The 25,151-nt window shown below is 48.5% G+C and overlaps 1 protein-coding gene across 2 annotated transcripts; it reads left to right on the forward strand.

The window, feature by feature from the left end:
- The first annotated feature begins 1,696 nt into the window (after positions 1–1,696).
- Positions 1,697–24,986, forward strand: DPP3 (dipeptidyl peptidase 3). Of its 2 annotated transcripts, none has more exons than XM_083716459.1 (18): positions 1,697–1,772; positions 6,568–6,846; positions 9,175–9,264; positions 10,045–10,182; positions 11,091–11,165; positions 11,608–11,698; positions 12,972–13,102; positions 14,194–14,324; positions 14,541–14,599; positions 15,828–16,022; positions 18,277–18,389; positions 18,588–18,680; positions 19,283–19,345; positions 20,405–20,529; positions 21,396–21,516; positions 22,274–22,453; positions 22,550–22,712; positions 24,610–24,986. In XM_083716459.1, exons 2-18 carry the CDS (start codon positions 6,577–6,579, stop codon positions 24,753–24,755), a joined length of 2,184 nt encoding a protein of 727 aa, XP_083572585.1. In that variant the 5' UTR covers positions 1,697–1,772; positions 6,568–6,576; the 3' UTR covers positions 24,756–24,986. The 2 variants fall into 2 exon arrangements, with proteins under 2 accessions (XP_083572585.1, XP_083572586.1); XM_083716460.1 differs by lacking the exon at positions 1,697–1,772 and adding an exon at positions 5,765–5,900.
- Positions 24,987–25,151: the final 165 nt, after the last annotated feature.

Raw genomic sequence — 25,151 nt, forward strand, 5'->3', positions numbered from 1 at the left:
CTCCATATTAGAACATGCCATAATTTGTGTATTTGTTACCTATGTTGGGGAATGTTTTAACATAAATCAGTTGTGGGTCAGGAGGGTAGCATGAAAAATCAGGAGTGCTCCAAGTGTTTCCAGACTACCTGTTTATTCAGCATTCATCCTGATTTATTTGCATGATGTTGCCTCATAGTGAGTGCTATCACACTTACCAGCAGATTTCCTGGCTGTCTCTTATTGCAAAAGGTTTGCTCTCTGGGGCAAGTGGGTTTGTTGCACAACAGCTCTCCATCAACTGATAGCACATCCAAAATTTGCTGGTATGTAATTGAATCCCACCCCAAAATAGCCACAGCCTGGAACAGCCGAAGTTTCACAGTGTGGTACAGCAAATGCTTTGCAGCACACAATAACCCCAGGCTTTAAAAGCCACCACAACAAATGTTACACGGTCACAGACCTGGTTAGAGCATCAAAATTGTACAATTTCTAATACAAGCTGAGTTAAACTACAGAGTTTATCTTTATAGGTTCTCTGCTACAGAAAGGAGAAAGCTAGCAACTATTTTCTTTATTGTTTTGTTAAGTCAGTGAGTTGGCCTAACACCTTTCAAAAACCCTTCCCAGATCTTTTAGTACAGGGGTCAGCAAACTTTTTCAGCAGGGGGCCGGCCAGTCCACTGTTCCTCAGAAGTTGTGGGAGGTCCAGAATATATTTTTAAAAAAATGAATTCCTATGTCCTACAAATAACCCAGAGATGCATTTTAAATAAAAGCACACATTCTACTCGTGCAAAACCATGCTGATTCCCGGACCGTCTGTGGGCTGGATTTAGAAGGCGATTGGGCCGGATCTGGCTCCCGGGCCTTAGTTTGCCTACCCATGTGTTAGGAGAGTAGGAGTAAGCAAGCTCTTTTGCTCATCTCATCTCTGTAAAGAGTTGCATGCAAAAACATGTGCTCCATCAGTTAAAAAAGCAGTAAGAGGTGAAAGACTCTTCTTTGCCTGCTGTTTTCTGAAACATGCCATTGGTGCGATAATAGTTCATTAGTGGTGGATCCACTATTATTAGCTGTATTGTGATGCTTACCTACTTATTGCAATCCAGAGGGACCTAAGCCATAGCGTGACAAACGCAGGACATACAGTCTCCTGGGCATACCCCACCTTAGAACATTTGTGGTATGAAAAGTTCAAGGATCTCAGGAGGAAGCTACGGGTCATGCACTGATTGGAAACGAAGCAGTTCGTCTGCCCTGATACTTTTGCAGGTAGAAACAGCATCGACAGTGGGAAGGCGCGAAACCACTCCGGTACCATCACGAGAACAAATAATCATGAATGCACAATAAACAGAACGTCTGGAAGGGGCTTGATGTAAGCTTCCTGCAACTCCATTAAGAACCAACCAACCAAGGGTGGTGATAACGCTGTAAGAGACTGACCACTTTTTGGATGCAAGCAAAAAATCTACCTGCGCTCAGCAAGGCTCACTTTCCACGCGGGTAAGCGTGCAGCTTAAAAAACAGAAAGGGCGGGGAAAGTGGGCAGGGCCATAGCTCTGCAGAAACGAACAAGCAAGCAGCAGTCGCCAATCGTTGGGAGAGGAGAAGAAGCAAGAGGCGGGACTCCGCTTTTCCAGCAACGTTGACGTCAGTCTTCCCCCCCGAAAGGGCCTTGGGATTGGCTGGCTGGGCCACAGGGGCGTGTCTGACAGTGAAGCTATGAATGAGGGCGAGGAGGGGGCGGGGCAGGAAGTTGGAAGCAACGAGGGAGCAAGGAACAGGTGAGGAGGGTCTGGGGGGCCGGCGGGGCGCGGTGGGTCCAATCAATCCCATATGTCCAGGGTCTCCATATGGCCTCCTCTTGCCCCCCGGTCCAAGAACACAGCAGGAGGGCTGGCCGCCCGGGGGTGGACTAGATGACCCTTGGGGACCCTTCCAATTCTGTGATTCGCTAGCTGCTTCCCTCCCGCCCATCCCCGCCGCCTTCCTGGCTCCAAGGAGATGGGGAAGCGGCCGTGGCTGAGTGCTGGAGTACTGTATCCGCCTTGCATGTCGCTGGTTCAGTCCCCGGCGTTTCCGCCCGAACCCCTGCAGTGCTGCTGCCGGTCAGTGCGGGCTGTATTGACCTAGATGGAGCCGATGATCTGATCCGGAAGAAGAAGGCGGCAGCTTCCTATGCCTGGAGAGCTGCTGAATGTCGGTGCAGGCAAGGCTGAGCGACAGGGACGGGTGGCACAAAGCAGGTGGAGTGGGGGAACGCAGGCCTGGCGCCCATTGCAACCCTCCAGACTCGCTGTCCTGCACTGGAAACTCTCCAAGCTCCACCTCTCACTGGCTGTTCACACATACATGCACACACATAACACGTGTTTTTGCCTGATTGCACGGTGGCTGCATAGGATCATAGAGTTGGGAGAAACCCCAAGGAACATCTCGTACAACGCCCTGCAGTGCAGGAATGTCAACTAAAGGCCGATTCAGCTTTGGTAGTGCTGCTTCCTTGCACAGTTGGTGAATGTGTGTGGGGGGTGTTTCGGGGGGGGGGGCAATCTGAGTATGTGCAGAAACTAGCCTGCTGCAGAAAAGGCAAAAATTGCATTTGTTGCTTTGCCCATTTTTGCTTCCGGCAAATGGCCCTCAGAATTTTGTATGGAAGGGAATGTGGCCCTCTCATTAGAAAAGGTTCCCCAGGCCTTAATATAAGGCATAGTAAGTATAAGGCAGCTTCTATAGCTTTGAGGGTTTTCTTCCCTCCAACCAAGCAGTGCATAAATTTAATGAAATAAGTAAACAAAGGTTCGTGAATCTTTGGGAGGGGTTGCCACTTGGTGAAACAGCTCACTCTTTGCATTGCTAAAGATAGCTCAGTTGGTAGAGCAGGGTTCCCCAGGGTCTCTAGCTGTTGTTGGGCTACAACTCCCAACCTCCAGGTATAGGGTGGTATATAAATTCAATAAATGAAATAAATAAAATCATCCCTAGCTAGCAGAACCAGTGGTCAGGGATGATGGGAATTGTAGTCCACAAGCAGCTGGAGACCCAAGTTTGGGAAACCCTGCAGTAGAGCCTGAGTTGTGGGTTCGAGCCCCACATTGGGCAAAAGATTCCTGCATTGCAGGGGGTTGGACTAGATGACCCTTGTGGTCCCTTCCAACTCTACGATTCTATGATTTTAGGTCCTGGCTGCATCTTCCCAGCACCTCTAGTTTCCCAAGGACAGGAAGCAGTAGATTAGCCTTTGCCAACCGGGTGTCCTCCAGATATTCTGAACTACAACTGAAGGGTTTTTTTAGTCCGGAATGCCTTGAAGCCACCAAGATAGGGAGGCAAGAGGGACCACTGTTCCCTGCACAAAGCAGCCGCTCCAGGTGAGAAGGAAGGTTGTCATCCAGCACCCTCAGCCCAGGTCAGAGCAGACACTTTGCATGCAAAAGATCCCGGGTTCATTGTGTGGAGCTCGATAAACCAGTGGGCTGGTGAAAGTGGTTGCTTCTTTCTCTCTCCCCCCCCCCCCAAGTGTTTTGCATTTGGGAAGCAGTGCAACAGTTGTGGAAAAATTGGCTCAGAGGGTTAAGAAAACCCACAGCCCCCATGGTCTCTAATCCACCCCAACTTTACCCCAAGGGCCACAGACTCTTCTTTGACAGCCTTCCAAGGGCCATGTGCTGGTGGTGGGCGGGGCCAAAGGCAAAAGTAGGAGGAGCCACAAGTTGTAAACTTTTCTACAATAGGCTAGTTTCTAGAAACACACACACACACTCCTACACCTACCTCTCTGTCTAGACAAGCAGGAGGCATTGTCAGCAGTGTTCCAAACTAGCCAGGCACCAGGCCACTTGCGACCAAGTTCAGACGCCTGGGTGCCAGGATGGCGCATGCAGTCTCCGCCATCTGGGGATCATTGGATCTGGACAGTTTTCACACACTAAAACCACACCCTGTAGAATTCTATCAGTTGTATTTAATCTGTACAATCAGAATGAATTCCAGGAACCAAAATACTTTTTCTGGCAGCCTGAGCAGGGGCAATGAACAATGTTTTAGTTAATTGTTGTAGCTTGTCTTCACTTATCCACCCCACTGCCCTGCTCTCAGTTTTGAAGAATACTCCTACATTAGGAACAGTCCGTGTCACCCTTAAGAAAAAGAGGTAGGAACTGGCGTGTGTGTGTGTGTGTGTGGACTGTCCCTGGATCAAGTGACTTTTCTCCTTTAAGTTCTCAGAGCTCTTAACCTAGCTCAAGGTTGTCATCTGAACTAGCCAGATGTTTAACTGATAATCAATCACAGCCAGTTCATCCTTTGAAAAATAAGACTTTCGAGCCGTCTTGCCCAAGACATTCCATTTTGGCGACTGTAACCTTGGTTTAAGAAGCCATTGGTGCCTAGCTTAGATGTCTGAGTTTCTAACACTGCCAGCCTGTGTAAATACTAGGCTAGATGGACCGACTTGGTGCAGGGCGGGTGCCCGCATTTCTGATGCAACATTGCACGCTCAAGGCGACAAAGAAAGTAGCTAGCCAGCCCAGCCCAGCCCATTTCCCCTTCCTCTTTTTCTAACGGCAGGAGCAGAGATTGAAATGGGATTGCACGGTCTTTGGAGGTTCACACTATGGTGGAGAGGAGCTTGTGAGGGCCCAGTGTGAGAGGGCACAGCCTGGTGGGGAGGGACCAGGAGATCCGGTGGGGCTGGGGAGCAAGTGGCCCTCCCAGATGGAGTCTTGCGGAGGCACCAAAAGTTCCAGGGTGTGCTTGGGGTCCTCCATGGCAGTGGAGCCTGGTGCAGGATGTGACCAGGACTGGCTCCAATTCAGTGGGATTCCTTTCCTGGGCTTTCTGTATTTCCCTTTGGCACCACTGTCTGACACATACCCAAACCCCTGTGGTATATGTACTTGTGATATTGTGCCATATGTTAGCCTTTGAGGCAGGGATAGCCAACATGGCAATTTCCACATAGTCGCTGGACTCCAATTCCCATCAGCTCCCAAACAGAATGGCCAACGACAGTCAGGAAAATGGAAGGCGGAGTTCAAAAGCATCTTAAAGGCATTAAGTCTCATGTTCTCGGATGCATTTGGGGGTGAAGGGCTAAGCCTATGCTTGCTCGCTGTTTTGTGGCAAGCTGATGAGCCCCAAAACAGTTTATGGAGCTGGCTGTGCTTTCTCACGGGCACTCTGCACATTCCCAGAGGCACTGCCGTCATTATTAATAATAACCTTTAGAGCAGGGGTCAGCAACCTTTTGCAGCCATGGGCTGGTCCATGGTCCCTCAGACCGTGTGGTGGGCCGGACTATATTTTGAAGGGGGGGGGGATGAACGAATTCCTATGCCCCACAATTAACCCAGAGATGCATTTTAAATAAAAGCACACATTCTACTCATGTAAAAACACGCCGATTCCTGGACTGTCCGCAGGCCGGATTGAGAAGGCGATTGGGCCGCATCCGGCCCCTGGGCCTTAGGTTGCCTACCCCTGCTTTAGACCTTGCAAATGCGATTTATGTGCACAGTCTGAACAGCACCATGTTGACTATCTGTGCTTGAGGTTCTACAGAAAACTCCTTTTTATTCAGAGTGGTAGATTTTGTGCATCCTTCTTACCTGTCCCAAAGACTCGGAGTGGCTAGAATCACTTGTTTGAAAAACGTAAGTTGAGTGACTTAAAAGGGTATTGTGGACTTTAGGGGAGGGACAATGGGACTACAGTTGTTTATTTTTAAATCTGGACCAATCACTGGTGTGGGGAAAGGACTTAGGGGCGGGCAGCTAGACATCAGTTCTTCTCAGGGAGGCTTGGGTATTGGCTGCCTGTATCGCAGGGGGCATTTCCCCATGTTCGAAGCTATGGATGGGGGAAAGAAGGGGGCGTGTCAGGAAGTTGGAGGCAGCTAGAAAGAGAGGCAGGTGAGCTGCTGGTGTTGCAGAAGGGCGGTGGCAGGGACTGGCTATAAGCTGGGAGGAGGCAGACTGTGGGTCAGTGGCAATATGAATGAGCTTCCAGGATTGAGCTTTGCATGTAATTGTGAATTAGTGGGTAGATGTATCTGCCTTGTCAGTGGTGGAAAAGGTCCAGTTTGAAGACTGGGTGGTGAGATCTGACTGCAGAGGTTCTTGTGAACACATGAAACTCCTGCATGCTAAACCGGGCACTGGGTGGAAAGCTGTCTGTGGACAAACGCCGGCTCCCTCGGCCTGAAAGTGAAATGAGTGCCATAACCCCATAGTCGCCTTTGACTGGACTTAACCATCCAGGGCTCCTTTACCTTTTACCTTTACCTTTTACTTTTATCCTTCATTGGAGGTTTTTAAGCGGAGGTTGGACGGCCTTCTGTCATAGATGATCTAGCTGAGATTCCTGTATTGAAGGAGTCCCTTCTAACTCTATAATATTACTTTATTATTATTATTATTATTATTATTATTATTATTATTATTATCATCTATAATGATTTTCATTCATTAATTCTGCCTGCTTTAGGTTTGATGTCTTCAATGCAACTTCAAGTTCGTTTGTTAGCACTGAAAGGTTAGTTCTGTATTAATGGCTCTTTCTCTTTCTCTCTCCCCCCAGTTTGGCAGGATGGTGGATCCCCAGTATGTTCTGCCCAATGATATTGGCGTCGCAATGCTGGACTGTGCCGAAGCCTTCCACCTCTTATCTGCGGAGGAAAGGCTGTACGCTCACTACCTGTCGCGGGCCTGTTGGTACGGGGGGCTGGTGGTGCTGCAGCAGACCTCCCCAGAAGCGCCTGCCATCTATGCCCTCCTCTCACGGCTCTTTCGGTCCCAGGACCCGACTCAGTTAGGCGAGGTGGCGCACTCGCTCGGCCTCTCAGACGAGGAGTGTCAGGTACTAGAGACAGCATGTGTCCTGCGAGGTTTGTCCATCCGGTTCTCTTCCACATTCTGGCTACTCAGCTGTGTTTGGATGATCACACTTACCGTATTTTTCGCTCTATAAGACGCACCAGACCACAAGACGCATCTAGTTTTTGGAGGAGGAAAACAGCAAAAAAAAAATTCTGAATCTCAGAAGCCAGAACAGCAAGAGGGATCTCTGTGCAGTGAAAGCAGCTATCCCTCTTGCTGTTCTGGCTACTGGGATAGCTGCGCAGCCTGCATTCGCTCCATAAGACGCACACACATTTCCCCTTACTTTTTAGAAGGGGAAAAGTGAGTCTTATAGAGCAAAAAATACGGCACTTAGCCAAGAACTGCACAAGCCCCTTGCCCTCCTCCTCAGCCCCCTTTCTTTGCTCTTCCTTTGAGCTGCAGTTAAAGCAGGAAGCATCCATCGTAGCTCCCCGTTGTGTACGAACCAAGAAACTATGGTTGCCAGCTTCAGTACAAGCCTTGGTTAGAAGTCGGTTTACTGTATTTTTCGCTGCATAAGACAGCACTTTTTTCCTTCTAAAAAGTAAGGGGAAATGTGTGTGCATCTTATGGAGCGAATGCAGGCTGTGCAGCTATTGCTGAAGCCAGCACAGCAAGAGGGAGAGCTGCGCAGCGCCTCTTGGTCTGCTGGCTTCCCAGCGAAGCAGGATGAGGGACGGAAGGGGCTCCATAAGGGCTCCCTTCTGTCCCTCATCCTGCTTCGCTGGGAAGGCAGCACAACAAGAGGCGCTGTGCAGCTCTCCCTCTTGCTGTGCTGGCTTTAGAGGTAGCTGCGCAGCTTGCTCTGACTTTTCTGGGAGGTGGGAGAAGGACAGAGGGCAGCCCATCAGTCCCTTCTCCCACCTCCCAGAAAATCCAGCAAGAGCCACTCTATCTTTAAAGAGCTGCACCGAGCGAGCGTGTCTGCGGCTCTTGCTGGCTTTTCTTGTTTTCCTCCTCTAAAAACTAGGTGCCTCTTATAGTCGGGTGCGTCTTATGAAGCGAAAATTACGGCAGTTTTCTGGCTCATGACAAAGTGTTAATCATTGTTTCTTGAGTTGGACAGCACAGGAAACTGTGGTTAGTTAAAGGCTTCCTGCCCCAAAGGGAGGAGCAAAGGGCGCTATGCCAAAGACTCCTGCATATCTAGATTTAGCAAGCCACATTGTGAGCATCTGAACGGACTGTGTCTGTTGTGTTTGGAACGTTCTGCTGGCCTTCTCTGAAAAGAGATGTTGTAAAAAGCCTGGAGGGGTCTGGAGAACCATTCCTATGAATTAAGCACATGAAGCCTGTGCTTTTTAGTTTAGGGGGAAATGGTGAGATGAGGGTGGGGGTACATAGTAAAGGAATTTACACCTGAAAGTTCTCAGGACTTTTTGATGGGAAAACATATCATGATGTCCAGCTCAGGCATGGCACTAAGCTGGAAAAAGAGCAGGATCTGGGGGCCAAATGCGGCCCTCCAGGCCTTTTTGTCTGGCCCCTGCAACTCTTCCCCAGGCTGCTCCCCTCATTGGCCTTGTTTCACATCCTCCTTGAGTGTTTTTGCTGGACTGGAGTATTCTCTTCCACTCTGATAATGCCTCCTGCTCGCTGGGATGGAGGATAGAGAGGGGCATATGAGTGAATGTCTATAATCTGGGCTACTCTACGTTATTGTACATCATAATATATTTCTGACTGGTGATGTTAAATTCTCGGTAATAATCTTTTGGAGAATATTCTCAAGAATATTCTCCAAAAGATTATTCTTGAGAATTTAACATCACTATTTGTGACCGCTCTGGCATTCATTCTCTCATAACTTAGTCTACAAGTTAAAATAGGGACTGTTTCATTTAATGTAAGTGCTATATGTCCATACGTAGCCAAATTGGTACATCTATTGCAGAAAAGAAGAAGAAAGTGGGCTTCTGTGGAAAGGTAAAACTCACATTCATTGCTCCACCCACTTTTGTCTATGACTCCGCCTACCAATGGCACGTGGCTCCCAAAAGGTTGCCCAGAAGGGAATGTGGACCTCAGGCTGAAAAACGATTCGCACTCTTGGAACAGATTTTTAACAACATCTGGAGAGCCGAAAGGCTAGATAAAATTGGTTTAGTGGGGAGTTTCTAGAACTGGGCTAATTTGCCTGCAGGCGGACTGTATCCTTTGTCTGAAGGTAGTTATATGGTCTCTCTGGTTTTATAGCTTTCCAATTCCAAGTTTGTAAAAAAATATATTATTTTTTGAGGGGTGGGATTTTAAAAAATATGGCTAAGGGGGAGGGAGAGGCTCTCATGACTGTTGCTACTTGCAGGCCTTCCTGGTTTACGCTGCCGCCTTCTATGCCAACATGGGCAACTACAAATCCTTCGGGGACACCAAATTTGTGCCCAACCTTCCGAAGGTGAGTACAAGGTTTGCAGGTGTCTATAGTGGGCAGTGTTAGAAACTGAGACAAGAAAGCTAGGAGCTAAATGGCTCCTTAAACCTAGGTTACGGGCGCTGCAATGGAATGGAATGGAATTTTTGTAACAAGAATACAAAGCCGAAAATGAATGAACTGCCAGTAATATCTTGCGTTCATTTTTCACATGGTCTAGTCCTCATCTTCAGACTGCAAAAAAAGGAAAAAAAGCCATACATCCCCTGCCCACCCCCATAATATTCTTAAGAGGGTCTCTTCTCCAGTCTTCAGATTGCAGCTGGAAGTTGGGAGGCAGAAAAAGGTCCTCCTTTCCTTCCGGCAGTGGAAGTTTTAATCTGAAATCTTAGTACTGCACCCAGAGCTCAGAAACTTTTCGCATTAATGAAATTCCCTGTCGCAAAGTGCGCCTAGAACAATGGGAGCTTTTGAATGCTGGTGGTGCGATAGGACATCTATGAGAGGGAGGGGCCATTTATCTTTTCCAGCTAATTGGAATGCTCCTTTTATCTCACTGGTTGAGAGGTTGCGGAGGGGGCGGAGTCTCTCCTACGGATAGGTTGAGGCTCCATATCGACCTTTCTCACCCTTGGGACCCCAGAGGTTATCGGACTACAACTCACATCATCCCTAGCTAGGAGGACCAGTGGCTAGGGATGATGGGAGTTGTATTTTGGGGGCTCGAGGTTGAGCGAGGAGGCTCCGTATGGTTCTGCTGGCATGCCACTGGTAATCCTTTCATTTTTGCCTTCCTGCCCTCAGGAGAAGCTGAAGCAGCTGGTGTGGGCGAGCCAGGCGTTTGCGGACCACCCAAAACAGATGGAGGCCCTGTGGGGCCGCTGTGCAGAGCGCATGTTCTCCCTAGAGCCGACACAAAAGCACTTGGGGCTCTGTGGCCAGGTACACCTCCCTTTTGCCTGGCTAGAATGTGCCCTGATAATGCTTCTTGTTTGCCATGATGGAGGCTGGAGAGGAGTGTTTGTGTTTGTAGAAACTAGCCTCCTGTGCAAAGGTAAAATTTACAATCATTGCTCCACCCTCTATTCCCCTGGCCAACCACTGCCATGTTGCCTCCAGAAGTTTATTCAGAAGGGACTGGGGCCTATGGGCTGCTTCCCCATCTCTGAAGCAGAGAGCCAAGCTCAACCCATCCGCATGCTCAGTTCTGGGAGGAAGTTAGCAAGTATCGCTTGATAATAATAATTTTATTATTTATATACTGCCTATCTGACTGGGTTGCCTCAGTCGCTCTGGGTGGCTCCCAACAAAATATTACGAACAGAATAAAAGGTCAACCATTTAAAAACTTCCTTGTACTGGGATGTATTCTATAAGTCAAGTAGTTGTTTAGCTCCTTGACATCTGATGGGAGGGCATTCCACAGGGCGGGTGACACTACCAAGGAGGCCTGTTCCTTGTCACCTCACTTCTCGCAGTGAGGGAACTGCCAGAAGGCCCTCAGAGCTGGACCTCAGTGTCCGGGCTGGAGACACTTCTTCAGGTATACTGGGCCATTTAGGACTTTAAAGGTCAGCACTAACATTTTGAATTTGCTCAGAAATGTACTGGGAGCCAAGGTAGGTCTTTCAGGACCGGTGTTACATGGTCCCGTTGGCCATTCCCAGTCACCATTCTGGCAGCCACGTTCTGGATTAGTTGTAGTTTCTGAGTCACCTTCAAAGGTAGCCCCACGTAGAGCACATTGCAGTAGTCCAAGTGGTATTTTTTGGGGGGTGTCCTGTTGCCCAGGGCAACTCCAAGGACAGGTGCATCCTGCTTATCCTGTGTTTCCTCTCTCTTCTCTCTAGGGCACATCTACTTACTTCTCTGCAAACTGCACCACGGAAGATGCAAAGCTGGCCCAGGACTTCCTTGATTCTGAGGTGCTGCAAGAACCCCACTTCTACACCGGGTTGAGCAGCCTAGATGGGCAACTAGTCTGACATAGTATAAGGCAGCTTCCTGTCCCCCATATCATGTCCTCTGCCCCAGTGGGCACACTGTTTACATCAAGGGAATGGGCCTTATCGGGGCACCAGAGCTGGGCACTACATGCAGTGTCGCCCCCTGGTCAGTCCTTGGCATCTCACAGTAGAGTTGAGAAAAGCCCCATCTCAAACCTTGCGGGGCTCGAAGGACAAATAACCTGACCAGGTGTAAGGCAGCTTCTTTGTTCGCCTGCTATAGAGGGATGTACCCTTGGGAAGAACCCCAGGTAGTAGGTGATGGGAAAGACCTTTCTCTGCCTGAGAACCCCAGACAATAGGGCAGCTTGTTTTGCTTTTCACAGCTCCATCCTCTCACTTTCTTTTACTCTTTCCCCAGAACATCAGTGCTTACAACACAAGGCTTTTTAAGACGAAGGTAGATGACAAAGTGAATTATGAGGTTCGTCTGGCTTCGGTGCTTTCAGATGGTAAGAGTGTTTTTTTGGGTCGCATAGACCAGCCCTCTCCCCAGCCCCACTCCTGGCATGCTCCCAGCACTCCCTGCTTAGGGCCAGTGATTGCGTTGTTGTTGTTGTTGTTGTTCATAGACCACCTTTCTCTTCTAGGTCATAGTACAACACTCTAACCATTATGCCACACTTGCTCTCTAATAGCATTCCCAGATTACAATAAGCACATGAAATAATTTGAACCTTTTGAAAGGCACAGTTTGAAAATACCTGTCTGGCAGTGCTTTCTCAGAGAAGAAGATGAGCCCTCCATGATTGTAAAGCAACCCATCAGTTAACTCACCTGGGGAATATCCTCCACGTAACCAGGTCGGAGGAACTTCTCTAAACTTGGAAGTGTTCCTTTGCCAGTACTTGTTGAAATCAGTGGTGCTGACACAGGGCAGCTTTCTTAAGGTGCGACTGCAATTGCAATACTGTGTGCTTCAGTTGCAGTTCTCTAGTTGCCTTGCCTCTGATAGGAAGCTGTGGAGCAGGAGAAAACAATAAATAAAAGGGAAATTGAAATGTTCAAGGGGTTGGCGCAGTTCCCTTGTTGATGGTTACAGCATTTAGGACTTTTAGTTCAGAAAAAAAGCGAAAACACGATAGAGGTGAAAATGATTGTGCATGGTGTGAAAAAAGTGGAGGTTGTGTTATCTTTCATTATTACTGGAACTCGGAACCACCCAGTGAAGCTGAATGTCTAAAGATTTGGGGCAGGCAAGAGGAAAATACTTCTTCACACAATGTGTGGCTTTGGAGGGTTACAGTTAAGTGGCATATACATTTTACGAAATAAAATTAATAAATGAATAGTTGAAACTATGGCATTTGCTCCCACAGGAGGCAGGGATGGCCACCAACTTGGATGACTTTAAAAAAGAGAGCAGACAAATTTGCAGAGGATGCTCTGCCTCCCCTGTTGGAGCCAGGATGCCTCTGAATGCCAGTCGCTAGGAGTCACAAATGTGGAGAGTTGCTGTTGCGCTCATGCTCTCTGTGTGGCCACTGCGAGGAGGAGAGCAGGATGGAGCAAATATGCCTTTGGCCTACTCCAGCAGGGCCCTTCTTGTGTACTCACTTGCAAATTGGAAACCCAGGCAGCTTCTGCCCAGGGGTGGTGGCCTGCCCTCGGCTGCACAGCCTTGTTTAATCCACGCTTGGGACTTCCTGCACACGCCGCCCCCCGCCCCCCCCGTGCACTTCCACAGCCCTTGCAAAGTTTACCTTCCTCCCCTCTTCCACCCAGATTCTCAGCTTGACGCTGACATGTCGGCCAAGATTAAATGTTTTGAGTTTGGCGGCTGCTTCTTCACTGTGACACGAGGAGATTACTCCCCGCTTCTGGAGAAGGTTGTGGAGAACTTGAAGAAAGCCCAGGTGAGGGGGAAGGGGGCGGGCTTTCCTGGCTCACCTTGGACTGCTCCTGTGATGGGGGGTGGAGGCAGGGAACTGAGACCCCAGTGCAGGATTTTAAGCACTGCTCAGGTTACAGGCAGGGAACATATGTAGCATGTTCATCATTTTTGTTGGCAGCTGGACCTTTAGCAACACGTGTGACCCTAAGTCTTCAGCATGCGTTGGCCTGTTCTCTTCGAAGCATATCCATGAGGTCTAGAGACCTGTTGTTGCTGTTGTCATTTATTAAATTTACATACTGTCCTATTCCTACAGTCCTCAGGGCAGTTCACAACATAAAATCTCAATATGAAAACACAAAATACAGTGGTGCCTCAGGTTACAGACGCTTCAGGTTACAGACTCCGCTAACCCAGAAATAGTACCTAGGGTTAAGAACTTTGCTTCAGGATGAGAACAGAAATCGCACGACAGTGGTGCAGCAGCAGGAGGAGGCCCCATCAGCTAAAGTAGTACTTCAGGTTAAGAACAGTTTCAGGTTAAGAACGGACCTTCAGAACGAATTAAGTTCTTAACCCAAGGTATCACTGTACATAACAAAAACAACTCAATAATTTCCCCTCCCCAATATATTTTAAAAGGGCATTGGATTTCAGTCAGTCCAAGGCCTGGTTGAAGAGGAACGTTTTTGCCTGGTGCTTAAAGGTGTATAATGAAAGTGCCAGGCAAATTTTCCTGAGAAGAGCATTCCACAGACAGGGAGCCACTGTTTTTGTGTTGCCACCCTCCAGACCTCTCAAAGAGGAGGCACACGAAGAAGGGCCTCAGAGAATGATCTCAGGGACTGGATAGGTTCATATGGAAAGACTCAGCCCTTGAGTATTGTTGTATAAACCACAGCTGAGATTATCCAGAAGTTGAATGCTGTGGCCACTGCTGACCTGTTCCATTTGACATCTTTCCTTAAAAAAATAAAATAAAAAGATCATGGCATATGAGCAGCTGCGTTCTAGGGGATGGTGGGAAAGGCAGGTGGTGAGAATCGAGGGCTGGGTGAATCTGCCTCAGGCTGGTTGGGCCTGAGTCCAGACCCTCTCCTCTTTCCCTGCTAGCGACACGCAGCCAACCCCACGCAGGCGGAAATGCTGTCTCACTACATCGCCAGTTTCACGCAAGGCTCCATCGTGGCCCACAAGGAAGGCTCCCGCTGCTGGATTCGCGACAAGGGGCCCATCGTGGAGAGGTGAGTCTGGGGGCTGCACAGATCAGTGGAGTCTCTTAATCCAGATTCAGGGTGTGTTCTGAATGAATGCTGCTTCCCAGGAACTGGGAAAATAGGGAGTGTTACCCCACCCTCCCTTGTTGATTGGGGGGAAGAGTAACAGTTGCCCCAGGTATAGCTAACCTAAAGAACCTCTCTCTCCCCACCATTTATTTATTTATTCATTTGTGTCCACAGCTATATAGGTTTCATCGAAAGCTACCGAGATCCCTATGGCTCCCGTGGGGAATTTGAAGGTACTGTATTAGCTCAACGTCCCCATTCCCCACCTGCGAGTAGTACGATCTCACGCCAGTCGTTGACCATTCAATGCCCTCTTTTGCTTTCCCCATCTCTCCCCACCCCTGCCCTGAAGTCCTCTCAGTATAACGATAACAATGATTAAAGTTCCCAGCATTATTGTTCTCCCACCCTTGCCTCCCCTCAACCCCCCCCCCCCAAGAAACAAATTATATTTGTTGGAAGCAGCCCAGAGTGGCTGGAGCAACCCAGTCTGATGGGTGGGGTACAAATAATAAAATTACTACTACTTTGCCTGTGCAGGGGGAAGTTCGGGGTCTGGGCTGTTGGGTTAGCCTTAACCTGGAGACAGGGCAACCTCAGATTCAAGGGCCAAATGCCTCTCTGTCTGGCCCTTGAGGTTCACCCTCCCCAGCTCTCGACCCTTGCTATCCCTGAATTGCACCTTCCTTGAATGTTTTTGCCTGGCTGGAACCCGTCCATGCACTCTGCTAATGCCTCCTGCTTGCCTGGAGGGAGGGCAAAGAGGAGTGAGTGTGTGCATAAACTAGCTTACTGTAGAAAGGTAACTTTTACGTCCATTGCTCTGCCCACTTTTGCCCCTGGCCCTGACTGCCCCTGCATGTGCTCCCCCCCAAAGGGAAAGCAGCCTTCTGGCCAAAAATGTTTCTCCACCCCTCTCTCAAGGCATCACCCTGCTCTGGGTGGAGGCAGGGTTGGAGACTCTGGGAGGATGCCATCTCCGCATCCAGTAGGATTCTTTGTTTCGCCCCAGAAGGGGGACACATGGGCCCCTCTCTCTTTCGAAGAGACCATAGAATCATAGAACTGCAGAGTTGGAAGGGCCCCTGGGGGTCATCTAGTCCAACCCCCCTGCAATGCATGAATCTTTTGCCCAACGCAGGGCTCGAACCCACCGCCCTGAGCTTAAGAGTCTCACGCTCTGCCAACCGAGCTATCCACAGATCGTCACACCAAAAGTCTTTTCTACTCTTGCAAGTAGAATTTGGGGACTATTTCATAGGCTTGGCCTGTGGGGAGACAGCAGCCAAGAGACATGTTGGTGAGATGATCATAGAATTGTAGAGTTGGAAGGGACCCCAAGGGTATTCTAGTCGTCGTCGTCGTCGTCCCCCGCAATTCAGGAATGGGGGTGGGGCCAGAAACGGAGGCCCTTAAGACTGGGCTTCCTCACAGTGCCTCTCCACCCTTCCCCCCCACCAGGCTTCGTTGCGGTTGTGAACAAGGCCATGAGTGCGAAGTTCGCTCGTCTTGTGGCGGCGGCTGAGCGGTTGCTGGAGGAGCTGCCGTGGCCTCGCGCCTTCGAGAAAGACACTTTCCTGAAGCCCGACTTCACCTCGCTTGACGTGCTGACCTTTGCCGGGAGCGGGATCCCTGCCGGCATCAACATCCCAAATTGTGAGGATCTGGTCGGTGGCAGGTTTGGGGGGGAAGGTGGCAGGCCGTGGGAGGGGGAGAGAGTCGCTTCCTGGTCAGATGGACACAGTACAGTGGTACCTCAGGTTACAAATGCTTCAGGTTACAAACACTTTGGGTTACAGTGTTTGGAAGTAGTACCTCGGATTAAGAACTTTACCTCAGGATGAGAACAGAAATCACGCAGCGGCAGCAGGAGGCCCCATTATCTAAAGTGGTCAGCTCAGAATTCTTTCAGTTCATTCTGTGTATGTAGGACTGTGGAGTTCAGTTTACTAACTTGTAAGTGTACATAGAGTTGCAGAACTTCAAAAGTTCATTTATTATCTTTTGTACAATTTGTTCTGGTTTTTTAACAAGAGCATGCATAAATGGCAAGTAGTTTTCTTATAAAAGTAGTGGCTAGTATTCAACTAAATCATTGTGGACAAACCTCCCCTCCCATTTTCTCACCCCACATGCTCTCCCATCTGCTCTGTGGCTTCCCCTAATGATTCAGAGCAGATTTGGGACTGTGCCAGAGAAGGGGGCAGGGAGGGAAGGAAGGAAAAGTTCACAGTGATTTAGTTGGGATACAGCTCAGTACATGTTACTAAAATCTTGTTAATGACTTAAAATCATGTCTTTGTTTTACATAAAAGTAACATTCTTTTAAGTAATTAACAAGGTTTTAGTTCCTGTTCTGTTGTGGTGGTCTGGTTCCTTCATGCATTGGCATACTACATGCAAATATAAAAGGCTCCACAATGCACAAACTCAGGCACTAGAGGAGGTTAAGGGGTGATATGATAGCCATGTTCAAATATATAAAAGGATGTCACATAGAGGAGGGAGAAAGGTTGTTTTCTGCTGCTCCAGAAAAGCGGACACGGAGCAATGGTTCCAAACTACAAGAAAGAAGATTCCACCTAAACATTAGGAAGAACTTCCTGACAGTAAGAGCTGTTCGACAGTGGAATTTGCTGCCAAGGAGTGTGGTGGAGTCTCCTTCTTTGGAGGTCTTTAAGCAGAGGCTTGACAACCATATGTCAGGAGTGCTCTGATGGTGTTTCCTGCTTGGCAGGGGGTTGGACTCGATGGCCCTTGTGGTCTCTTCCAACTCTATGATTCTAGGTTAAGAAAGGTTTCAGGTTTAGAACAGACCTCCAGAACGAATTAAGTTCTTAAACAGAGGTACCACTGTACAAATAATAAAATTGTTGTTATCCTACCTTGACAAGACGGCAGCAGGAGAAACTCCAGAAGTGTTGCCTTGAAGTGCTGCTCACAGGGTTGGCAAAACGCTCATTTTCTCCCTTCCCTGCCATTGACGGGGCCTGTAAAAAGGACTATGAAAATACCAAAAAATGGGTGGGAGAGGAGGAAAGACTCCAGGGTGAGATCAAGGGGCCCAAAGCAGCCCAGTGAGAACAAAGCATGTTCCGTCACTAAAGGACAGTTGGTTGGGGGGCAGGAAGGAATGGAGTATCCTGCAACAGGGCCAAATTAAATTCTTGGTCAGCAGCATGGCTTCCTAAATTGGACTATCGTCGCTGGGGAAACAAAATACAAAAGTGTGCCTGAAGGAATAGAGTGACAAGAGGAGCTGGTGAGAAGCCGGTAGGAACATACCCCTGTCCTAGCACAGGCCTAAACATAGCTAGAATAACAGGACCAGGGATTGCCGTTTGGTAAGTGAATAGGAAGAGGAAGCGAAAGTCGCTGACAACCCAAGTAGAGCGATTGAATCTGCGCTAGCCCTTGATGAACAGCAGTGAAATAACTACTCATAGGTACTGTTTGAAGCATCTTGTATGCTTCCTTGTGGGCATTGGTGGGGTGGAAGGAGTCTCCTCCCAGTGAGAGAAGCACTTGCTGTTTCAAATAGCCCCTTTGAAAGGCGCTTTAAGGCAGCCCCTGTGATCCTGATGCGAAGGGTGGTTGATCCTGCTAAGCACGAGGCTGGAGTTCTTGGGAGAGCTCAGCACACCCCCAGCTCAGCACTAAGCAGGATTACCTCCCGCCCATGAGGAGGAAGAGCGATCCCACTTGACCCGGGTGTCAGCAAGTGGGCTTCCCTGCTCTGCAGTGTTGCTTGCAAAACATCGCTTTTTCTCCCGCTCTTTTGAGTCGTTGGGGCGGGGGAGGCGGCGGGAGCAAAGCCTGTGATTTGCGAACCAGAGCTGCAAAGTGGAGAAGCTCTAGCCCTGCAGAACCCAGTTTTAGCAGATCCTGCCTGTTTCTCCCCATTTCCCAGATGATGACATCCGCCAGACGGATGGCTTCAAGAACGTCTCGCTGGGGAATGTGCTGGCCGTGGCCTACTCCACGCAGAAGGAGAAGCTGACATTCCTGGCAGAAGAGGACAAGGTGTGTGTGTGTGTGTGTCTGGGGGAGGGGGTGTATTTTTGCGGAGGGGCAGGGAAAATGGGGTGGGGGGTTGTTGCAGGAGTGGGGCATGCAAGGATTCTTCACTGATTTTTAATGCATTTTTAAAAATGCTTGTCCCAAACTCTGGGGGGGAATAATGAAACAGCCAACTTTGTTTATTTACAAATCCTCTTGCAGGATCTCTATATCCAGTGGAAGGGGCCTTCCTTTGAGGTTCAAGTTGGACTCCATGAACTCCTGGGTCACGGCAGCGGGAAGCTCTTTGTCCAGGTGGGCACCTAACCCCCCCCCCCAAAAAAAACCAAGCTTTTGAGGATATCCAAAGCAGAATAAATTTGGGTGTCAGAGGACAGAAGCCATTGCAGCCTGTGTTCCACAGTCTCAGGAAGGCAGATGAAAGAGGGAAACCTTGTATTATGCCCCTTAATGTATTCCATGAGTGGGCTCCCCAGCTAGGAAAAAAGTCAAAAGTTTTTGCTTTTCCTTTGGCCAGTTTCATATTGCACGCCAATTTACCTGCAAGCGCAGCATGCAAAAGTCTCCGGGGCGATTCCTCAAAATATAAGTTGACCGCCAGCTTCCAGGATTTTGCAATTTCTCGCCGAGCAGCCCATTACATGAAAGCCATTAACGTTTTATATACCGATTCCTCATGACCCCCTTTCCATGCTCATTGGGAATAAGAAGAACCAATGGACTTTACAGTATTCATTCATTTAAATATCAAATTCCAATATGCAGCTATTCTCAGGGAATCCCAGCGTATCTGTATGAAAGATCCTTGTTGCCCACATTCCCTCCAACAATAATTGCTTCTGTCCTTCATTGTGAGCAGCCTCAGTTTTTGAGCACTCTCTCTTTTGTCCTGGCAGGATGACTCAGGGGCCTTCAACTTTGACCACGAGGCGGTGATCAACCCAGAAACAGGAGAACAGGTAAAGCCTTCACATGTTTCCTGTGAGGATTAGAAGGGCTTGTGACTTCTTAAAGAAGTCCCCCCTCCCTTGTTTATTGTCCTTTGCACCACTTGGGCAGTTCCTGCATGAGACCTAGAGTTCAGCGTCCTTTGAATCACAAGTTAGTTCTCTTTTTAAAGAAATAGGAAAAAAGGGCACCCCAGGTTTCTAGCCCTCATGGTGGAACAGATGAGTTGGAAAGCACATGTGTGCTTAAGTTCTAAATTCCAGAATAGAACTTGGGAGGATTTTTGTGGTGGTGGAGGAAATCAGCCCCCTGTGTAGCTCATGGCCCTTCCCTGTAACCAATAGATGCAGAATAAATTATAATGATTTATATATCTTACACTGATATACAGTGGTACCTCAGTTGTTGAATGTAATCCGTTCCGGGAGACCATCTGACTTCCAAAATGTTCAGTAACCGAGGCGCAAAGGGCAGCCTGCAAAACCAATAGATAAAATGGGGGGGGGCGCAGTGGAAGCCATTCAACTTCTGAGGCGCGTTCGAAAATGGAAGCATTTACTTCTGGGTTTCCGGCGTTCAAAAACTGAAACGTTTAGCTTCTGAGACGCTCGAAAACCGAGGTACCACTGTATTATTCTACAATATAGAATGTGGTTTTTCGCTTCCTCTCTGTGGGATCAGCATTTTTGCCCCTTAAGGTGCAGAATTCATGTGACAGCTATTTTATTTAAAAAAACCTAACCCTACTTTTTAGCCAAAAATGCTGGAAGAGCAACTTTAAAATAACAACAATAACCCATAGCCTCAGGCTTAAAAACTAGCAGGCACGACACACAAGGAAGAAGGGAGGAGGAGGGAGGAGGGGGAAAGCAAGCCCATAGCTCTGTTTTATGCAGTTTCTGGCTGACTTAGAGAATCAACCCCCGCCCAACGATCTGGTCCAGAGCAGAGCAGGTGACCATTTAAGATCAGGAGGATAAGGCTGCTCCTTCCCTCAGACAGCTGACTCAGTTCACTTGTCCAAGACACCCGCAGCTGTCTGGCCCTTCACTCTTCTCCTATCCCCATAGATTAGAAGCTGGTACCGAGGCGGTGAGACATGGGACAGCAAGTTTTCGAACGTTGCATCGAGTTACGAGGAGTGTCGGGCTGAGTGTGTGGGGCTGTACCTGTGCCTGAACAAGGAGGTCTTGGGGTGAGGACCTGAGGTAGCAGCGGCATGTGGGGTGGATGGAGCAGAGGACCTGAGGTAGCAGCGGCATGTGGGGCACAAGATGGAGCCCTTAGCAGGCAAGACCCCCAAAGTCCCAGGCCGTGGCTGAGAGGGGCTTTTATTTCAGATAATAAAGATTTTAAATCGGGACTGGGAAGCCTTTGTCCGTCTTGAGGGCCAGGTTTCCTTCTGGACAATCTTTTGGGCCTGCATCCCAGTGATGGGCATGGCCAGAGGCAAAAGGGGGATGGGCAGTGGCTGCAAGTTTTACTTGGTAAGGTCAGCTGGTTTCTACATCCACTCTTCCCTGCCCATCCAGGACAAGCAAAAGGCATTGTCAGAGTTCAAGGACAAATTCCCAACCAGGCTAAAAGTCTCAAGGAAGGTGTGAAGCAGGCCTGGTGAGCAGGTGGGACTTGTAGAGAGTTCCGAGGGCCACATAGAGAGTTCTGGAGAGCTCCATTTGGCCCCCTGGCCTGCATCCTTGTTTTGAACAAAACTATTAGTTCTGGGGAAAACTTGACTGCTAAGTTTTTGTTAGTTTTTTTTTTATGCTGCCTTTCAGGATATTTTATTTATTCATGGGGAGAATTTATGTTCCTCCCAGCTAGCCAAAGTCATCGCACAATATTTAAAAGGCAATTTTTACCAAGGCAAGAGAGTTAATAGCTCCCACCTCAGTTCTCTGACGTTCTGGCTGCCCCCCTACAACTTGAATCGCCGGGGGGGGGGGGGAAAGGGCACTTTGCAAACCCGGATGTGTTTTATTATGAGACGGTGGCAGCTCTGACCCCCCCTCCCATCCCTTTTGCTGTGATAATCCTTCCTCTTCCTGCTCTGCCCACAAGGATCTTTGAACTGGAAGGAGAAGATGCTGAGGATGTGATCTACATTAACTGGCTGAACATGGTGCGTGCCGGGCTGCTGGCGCTGGAGTTCTACACCCCGGAGTCCGGAACATGGCGGCAGGTGCGGTCCTGATGCTGGAATGGGTAGAGGAAAGATATCCCTGGGTGGGAAGGAGAGGCCTGTGGCATCAGGGGAATGGCAAGTGGGTAACCTTTACCCACCTGGTAAATTTGGCCCGGAGGAAAGGTTAGTTCCCTGCCCCCTATTGTCTGTCTGGACTTGAGAGTCATTGCTTCACAGTCTCAGTTGAGAATTCCTTGTCTCCTCTCCTCTACTTTTTTTAAAAAATAGATTTTATTAAAATTTTGAAAAAGGAATCCAAAAATTAATATCCAATATCGTTTTTCTCTCAAAGGCTAATCTTAATTAAAACACAGACCAGAAAAGGAGAGGAAGAGATAGGAAGAGAGAGAAAGAAAAAGAGAGAGAAAGAAAGAGGGTGGGGTGAAACAGAAAAAAAAGAACTCTATGTATAAATTTTTCAGCACACCCACTCCCAAGATAACACCCAACAAATCCACTTTCTGTAAACCAACATTATATTGAGTCCTCAAACCCAAATACCATTTGGGTTTCTTTCTCACGCAAAAAGTCTCTAAGAAGTTTCCAGTCTTTAGTAAATGTTGGCAGTGACTTTTCTCTGATTAAACACGTCGACACCTCGGCTAAACCCAGTCATTTCAACAGCCGTTCCTCCATTGTTGTAATGGCGAGTCCTTCCATTTTTGTGCATATAAAAGCCTTGCCGCTGTAATCCTATATCGAAGTAAAGCTCCTTTTTTCTAAATGGCATTGTGTTGCCTTCCTGCCACGGCAGGCCCACATGCAGGCACGCTTTGTCATCTTGAGGGTTCTCCTGGAAGCCGGCGGGGGGCTGGTATCCCTGCAACACACCACAGGCAGAGACGGCAAACCCGATGCAGTGGTGTCCCTGGACCGCAGCAAGATCACCACAATAGGGAAACCTGCGCTGGAGCACTTTCTCCGGAAACTGCAGGTAAGGGCCAGGGAGGGAAGGACGGACCCAGGGTCTCTCTTCCCTTAGGGGGAGAGAGAGGCTGACCCAGCAGGGTGCTGCTCTTCTGTTCCAAAGGTGCTGAAGTCCACAGCGGATGTGGCGGGTGGGCGCACCCTCTACGAGACGTACTCTGCGGTGACGGACGAGGAGCCCCAGCGCTTCCTGAGCCTGCGCAAGACTGTGCTGCTGCGCAAGGAAGAGCGCAAGTTGTTTGTCCAAGCAAACACCCACCTGGAAGGTAAGAGCAGTGGTGAGCATATCTCCTCGGTCAGTAGAGCACATCTTAAGCTCAGTGTCAGGGAACTGACATCGGAGCCAGAGGTGGAGGCAAGGCTCCCAAGCGATGCCGGAGAAGGGCCCAGCAGGGAGAGAGGGAGCTCATCGGCTGGGGAAGGAAATCAGCGTAACACCAGGGATAAAGGGGGGCAGATAGGGGAATCGGCGAGGGGGCTCCAGGACTCCTCGCCGGAGACCAGCGGGGAGAGCACAGGTCCTCCGCTACCCACACCCACCCTGCGCAGAAGACTTCTGCGCAGGGAAAGTAGGCATAGACTTGGCGTCAAAGAACTTCTTTGCTGGAAGAAGTTCAAGAAACGCCCACTGACGGATTCTGCTAGCAACTGAAACAGCCACAAAGTGAAGGGCTGTCCAGCCAGGAAAAGGTTTAACCAGGCAACCTAGCCAGGAGTGGCAGCAACTTACGCACAAGCAACCCCTATAACCATTACACTCAGGGTCGTGGGTTTGAGCCCCGCACTGGGAAAAAGATTCGTGCATTGCAGGGAGTTGGACTAGATAACCCTCGGGGGTTGTTTTAAACATCCTTTTCATTTCATTATATATCATTTCCCAGTAAGCTTTAACCTTACTACAAGACCTACACATATTATGTTTAAAATAACCTTTGTAAAAACAGCAACCCAGAAGCTTTTCTTTTGGGAATTATAGGGACAGAACTACCAAAAATGTATAGAAACTTTTTTATGTATGCTACTACAGCGGCAAAAATGTTACTTGCCCAAAAATGGAAAGTCCCAGCAAAGGAAGAACAGATACAAAAACTTATGGGATAAGCAGAAATGGTGAAACTTGCCAGAAGAATAAGAAATCAAGATAACACATCTTTTATAAAAGAACAGAAATGGTTTATTGAATATTTACAGATGAATTATAAACAGATAAAAACATTGGCAGGATTATTGTAGTAACCTTCAGTTTTATAAGAGTATATATTTAAAGAAGATGAATAAATGAACAAATTAAGTTAATTTGGATATGCAGAAGATAGTAAAAATAAATTTAAGGAACCGCAGAAAGTGGGGGGGAAGTAAAGTTTTGAAATGTCAAAATGATTTTAGAATTAGTGAAATGTAAAAAAATAGTGAAATGTATGAACTTGTTACAGATAGGTAGCCGTGTTGGTCTGCCATAGTCAAAACAAAAAAAATTCCTTCCAGTAGCACCTTAAAGACCAACTAAGTCAGTTCTTGGTATGAGCTTTCGTGTGCATGCACACTTCTTCAGATACACTGAAACAGAAGTTTCCAGACCCTTCTATATAGTGAGAAGGTGGGGAGGGGTATTACTCAGAAGGCTGGTGGGAATGGGTGATTGGCAGATAGCTGTGATGAGCCTGTTGACGACTCTTAACGACTGCAATAGGTCTTACAGGAGGAAGCGAGGGGTGAAAAGGTGAAAAATGGCTTTGTCATGTATAATGAGATAAGAATCCAAGGTCTTTGTTCAGACCAGGTTTCTCAATGGTTTTAAGTTTGGTGATAAGTTGTAATTCAGCAGCTTCTCTTTCCAGTCTATTTCTGAAATTCCTTTGTAGTAAAACAGCTACTTTGAGATCTTGTATAGAATGTCCTGGGAGATTGAAGTGTTCTCCTACTGGTTTCTCTGTCTTGTGATTCCTGATGTCCGATTTATGTCCGTTTATTCTTTGGGACGTCAAAGTGACCAGCTCCTGGTGTTGTAGTGATACCGGGTGATTGATAGGTGGGTCCACCTGTCAAATTGGACCCACTAGGGAGTGGCGAGATAATGATACCCCTGAAAGAGCATCACCCATCTGGAATGGTCTATCTACTGACTTTGATCATTTCTCCTCCTCCTACCCCGCCCCTTTCCAGGTAAAGATGTCGTACTGGTGCAGTACGAAAGCAGTGCAGCGGGGCTCATCAAATCTTTCCGCGACCGTTTCCGTGAAGATGCTGAAGTCCTGGAGAAGTATCTGTTGGAGATGGCACAGGCTGATGCCCATTTCTGGGAATCCTGAGCCCCACAAGGCACAAGGGCCCTGGCTTCCCCACACTTGACTCCCTTTACCTGCCCATCCAGGCACACCAGGCCGTTTCTGCACCTCACCCGTCTCTTTCGGAAATGAGGGGTACAAGTGAACAAGATCGCCTCTCTGTAAGCAGGCGGCCATCACCCCCGGAAGGGCCTGCGGTGGCTCCAGCCCTCCTGTTGTTGCACCTAAGGGTTCAATAAACCTAGCTTTTATAAAGTGTGTGAACTTCCTTTCTGCTTTCCCCCCCTGCTGTACTCCTGTCTAGACTGAACCCAGTGTGGGGAATAATGCAGTCTGATCCGGCTTCCTCAGATCTGCTGTGTTGATAGTCGGTGTTGGGGAACCTCAGGGGCAGAATGCATCCCTCTCAGCTTCTCTAAA

The sequence above is a fragment of the Podarcis gaigeae genome (assembly GCF_964106915.1).
Source record: "Podarcis gaigeae genome assembly, chromosome: 16".
NCBI classification, from domain to species: Eukaryota; Metazoa; Chordata; class Lepidosauria; order Squamata; family Lacertidae; genus Podarcis; species Podarcis gaigeae.

Bases quoted from the DNA above. Each gene is read 5' to 3' on its own strand.
- DPP3 (XM_083716459.1), top strand. From the start codon at position 6,577: ATGGTGGATCCCCAGTATGTTCTGCCCAATGATATTGGCGTCGCAATG. The intron at 14,325-14,540 runs GTGAGTCTGGGG...TTGTGTCCACAG, and splicing joins AAGGGGCCCATCGTGGAGAG to CTATATAGGTTTCATCGAAA. The intron at 16,023-18,276 runs GTGAGGATCTGG...CCCATTTCCCAG, and splicing joins CGGCATCAACATCCCAAATT to ATGATGACATCCGCCAGACG.